The following is a 4,002-nucleotide window of genomic DNA, read 5'->3' as shown; positions in this document are numbered from 1 at the left end:
ATTTACTGTCTGTGTTACACCCTGAGGGGTTAGTGTCGATTTTTAAAGGTTTTAAAGGATAGTGCGGTTGTATTTTCAAACCTTATAAAATAATCCAAAGTAATTACAAAGTAAGAAATATGTATAAATTATTGTTTACTTTGCATTTATTTTCTCTATTGTATTGGATTATATTTATTTATAAAGAACAAATTATAGAGATTTCTCTACCTCCCCGAACGCATTAAATAAACAGAAAATCAGGGGACACATGGCATAAACCAGGACCCTTTATTCTTCTCCTTCGTCATGATGCGTTTATTGTTACTATCGTTCATGCTTCTCCGATCCATGAGTTATATACACTCTTTCTTTTATAATTCACCGTTAATATCTATCAATTAAACACTTTTAATTAGATAAATTAAAATTGATTAATAAAAATTTAAAAATTAAAATATATATTAATTGTATTATAATAATTTATCATTGATTATCAAATTTAATTAATATTTTTTTTATCAAATTTAACTTTATTTAGTTAATTAAAAATATTTATTAGATAAATATATTATTTTTTAACAAAATATAATTGAAAATTTTTAAATTGCTTTTTTCAAAATTTTATTGATATGACACATCTTTTGATTTAGAAAATAACCTTTTAAAATCCACCAAACTATTCTTATAAATTTTAATAATACAATTAAATATCTTTAATAATATTTTAAATAAAAAGCTATGTTTAAAAAATTAATATTTAATTTTAAAAAATTATTATGGTCCCAAACATTTTTTCACTTAAAGCCATTATTGAGACGATATTGAAATAAAAGGTGATATCCCTAGATTTAACATGATTTAGAACTTTCAATTCCTACTCCACAATTTATTGTCCTAATGATAATTTATCTTAGTTTCCATAGGTTAGCGCAGTACAATATTTACTCCAATAAATTTAAAGTCCATTTCAATGGATGTAAAATACCTCTAACTTTCCTCAATCCTCATATAAAGTATCTGCTAGGATAAAATATTCTCCATAATTTATTTACTTGTATTTTATTATGGGACCGACCATAATAAGAATAGATGATGAGGGACATACCCCATAACAATAGGAAACAACAGAAACGGCAACATTAAGTATACTATATATACACAAATATAGATTATTTCAACTCAAGGGAACATGTTTTATACGGAGAGGAAAGGTCGCGATATCTTTATTTAAGATCATATCACAGCAGAGACCATAACCTGGAAAACTAGTATGGAGAGATCTTCATGCAATCTGAAGGAAAAGAAGAAAACTAATCAGTAGGAGCAATCGTCAGGCTTTTGAACAGTCAACTGAAACTTGGAAATTTAAATTGAAACCATAAACCATGTATCGTACCCCTAATCGCTTCTTAGTTCCAGCCAGTAGCTCTTTAGGATCTTGTCGAGTACATGTGTAGGCATCGATCTTGTTCAATTCCTATTCAGTGTAATTTTTATCAGAACAAACATAAGTAGGAAGTTAATATATGTGTAGCCATCGATCTCGTTCTATTCCAAATCAATGTAATTTTCACTAGGTGCAAGGAACAACCTCAATCCATAATGCCAATTTTGGCCTGCCTTTGGTAACGTCGTAATTCTTCAACTCTGCTAAGGAGTACTGGAATCTTTCGATAAATGGGGCATAGGCAATGTCAACCTAGAAAATAATAAGTTTAGATTTTAGACCAGCAAATACTTTTAAAAAAAAAGAAGCCATTGCCTTATAGCTTTCTTTCGTTTAAATGCCTAAACCATCTCTGAGTTAGAAGAAAAGGTATGACAACTAGTTTTTCTTTTGCCCAAAAATCAAGTGATCAATTTTTGAAGTTGAAGCACCACCTCAAATATAGTAGAACTCATATTGCATCCCGTTCAACATCATTGGATAATAGACATTTTTTAAAAAAATGGAGAATGTTTATGGCTGTTGAGTCAAATCTTGTGTTTCAACTATAGTCTTAAATCGAATAAGATCTCTATGTAAACATGTAAACAACACAGACAAGTGGGCATTATAGGAATAAGATCTCTATAGTAGACCTCATATTGCATTCTCAAAGGGGCTTATTCCTTAAGTGAACATGTAAACAACACAAACAAGTGGCCTTATAGGAATATAAAATGGATTTCGATAAAACAGTGTGAAAGGGTAGGGCTATTTTTTTGTTGTTTTAGAGAAGCAGACAGGAAACAGAGAGTTTAAGCAAATTTCTTGTGCAATACATCTAGTTTGTCCCGATTTAGTCCTCGGCTAAATATTCGGTAAAAGATGTGGGCATATGACTTCTAGTTGGTCCTGATTCATTCTGGGGCTAAAGGTTTGAATTGGAATGTAAGACATAAGATACATGAAGCTCAAATGAAACTACAAGACACAGATGCATAACTAGAGAATTCAAATGTCCTCATTCAGAAGACAAGAAACCAAATTAAGTTACATTACATGCAAGTTATACAAGTTCAGGTAGGTACTCACCAAACTAAATTGGCCAAGGAAAAATGGTCCATCATCAAACTTCGAAAGGGCTTCTTCGATCTTGTCATAGGCGGCAACTAGTGCAAACGAATCATAGCAGATTAGCATCTACTACATCAATTAAACATAATAAGATACAGAAATTGACAAGAATTCTAACGCACCGACTTCGTCACCAACATCTCCTGGAGAAGGTAATGACTTGAAATTGAGCATGTTAAAGTTATCACTGTATGAAAACAGCTCCTCTGCAAACTGCCTCTTTGCGGGATCCTAAAATTCCCAATATAAGATACCGAAGAAGCTTATTTGCAGGTAGCAGATCATCCAGAAATCACTTACATCAGGCAGTAACTTAGGGCCCTCAAATGTTTCATCGATAAATTTAATCAGATCCAGACTCTCTCCTTTCACCTCATTGTCATGCTCCAAAGAGGGCACCTATTGAGCATATCGTGATCTCAAGACCAAACTCGTATGATCAGGCACAAACGACTGTACAAAAAAGCTAGTCAAGGTGAATCGAACCTTATTCCCAGGATAAACCTTCTCCTTGTACCAGTCTGGCCTATTTTGCAGATCGATTCCAACCAATTTGATCTTCTCCTGCAATCCCTGCTCCCAGAGAACGCAGATCGGAGGAAGCAATCAATTTTACGAAGTAATCTTTCTAAAAAATATATATTTATCTTAAATTTTTCGCATCTTTTAAATCAATAAAGAAAAAGATACCTTGAAATTCCTAACTATCCAGGTGCGTTGCGCAAATGGGCAGGTGTATGAAATATACAACCTAAAAGCCGATCGCAAGAAAAGCAAATCAACAAGTTTCCCAAAGTTAAAGATCCGGCCAAGGGATTACCTGGTGGTGCCATCGAAGAGAGCTGGTGGTTCGGAGGACGAGTTGAGGGGCGGAGGAAGCACCTCCTTCACAAAGCTGCGCGGATGCAACTCCGACATCAGCAAAACCCGGAGGCCACAAAAAGATCGAATCGAGGGATAAAGGAAACTACGAGATTTGGAGACTTACCGGGAAGACGCCACCGCCGCTGCCATCGCGAAGACTAACGACGAAGGATCGATCACTCTCACTCCGAATCCGGAGGAAGTGAAGAAGCAATATATAGAGCGAAGGAAAGGAATCGAGGGGTAAGTGCAGCTACCGATGATTTTTAGGAGTAATTTACCAGTTTACCCTCCAAAGCTTCTGGAATCTGGAGTGCGTAAGCAGTGACGGAACAAGTCGGTGTGATTAGTTGTAATAACCTTACTTTCAGTACTTTTTTATAGTAACAATATGTATTAACTGGTTAGTAGTTATTATAATATATAATAAATAAATCTTAAATCTGATCTATCATAAAATAAATTTATCAAGTTAAAAAATTAATTAAAAAATTAATTATTATTAATGAAAATAAATTAGATATTATTTTAAAAATTAAATATGAAAATAAGTGAGAAAGAATATAATTGACTTATAAAAATATTTATATTACTTG

The 4,002-nt window shown here is 33.1% G+C and overlaps 1 protein-coding gene across 2 annotated transcripts; it reads right to left on the bottom strand.

The window, feature by feature from the left end:
• Positions 1-1,003: 1,003 nt before the first annotated feature.
• On the bottom strand, positions 1,004-3,641 carry LOC122056657 (protein IN2-1 homolog B-like). 2 transcript variants are annotated; one of them, XR_006133346.1, is made up of 9 exons: positions 3,531-3,641; positions 3,363-3,437; positions 3,233-3,293; positions 3,029-3,115; positions 2,843-2,941; positions 2,665-2,773; positions 2,501-2,577; positions 1,379-1,681; positions 1,004-1,273 (listed from the first exon to the last, which is right to left on the bottom strand). XR_006133346.1 is itself a non-coding variant. In XM_042618714.1 (9 exons), exons 1-9 carry the CDS (start codon positions 3,458-3,460, stop codon positions 1,265-1,267), a joined length of 729 nt encoding a protein of 242 aa, XP_042474648.1. In that variant the 5' UTR covers positions 3,461-3,475; the 3' UTR covers positions 1,004-1,264. The 2 variants fall into 2 exon arrangements, 1 of the variants encoding a protein (XP_042474648.1); XM_042618714.1 differs by lacking the exon at positions 3,531-3,641 and having other exon boundaries at positions 1,379-1,459; positions 1,574-1,681; positions 3,363-3,475.
• Positions 3,642-4,002: the final 361 nt, after the last annotated feature.

This window comes from Zingiber officinale, chromosome 3B, assembly GCF_018446385.1.
Source record: "Zingiber officinale cultivar Zhangliang chromosome 3B, Zo_v1.1, whole genome shotgun sequence".
NCBI classification, from domain to species: domain Eukaryota; kingdom Viridiplantae; phylum Streptophyta; class Magnoliopsida; order Zingiberales; family Zingiberaceae; genus Zingiber; species Zingiber officinale.
The sequence above is the reverse complement of the archived record's forward strand: the minus strand, read 5'-3'. Positions and strand labels throughout refer to the sequence as shown.

Excerpts from the sequence above, each read along its gene's own strand:
- LOC122056657 (XM_042618714.1), bottom strand. The coding sequence starts at position 3,460 with ATGTCGGAGTTGCATCCGCGCAGCTTTGTGAAGGAGGTGCTTCCTCCG. Across the intron at positions 2,774-2,842 it reads GCCCTAAGTTACTGCCTGAT|GATCCCGCAAAGAGGCAGTT; the intron begins GTAAGTGATTTC and ends TGGGAATTTTAG. Across the intron at positions 2,578-2,664 it reads AGATGTTGGTGACGAAGTCG|TTGCCGCCTATGACAAGATC; the intron begins GTGCGTTAGAAT and ends CGTTTGCACTAG.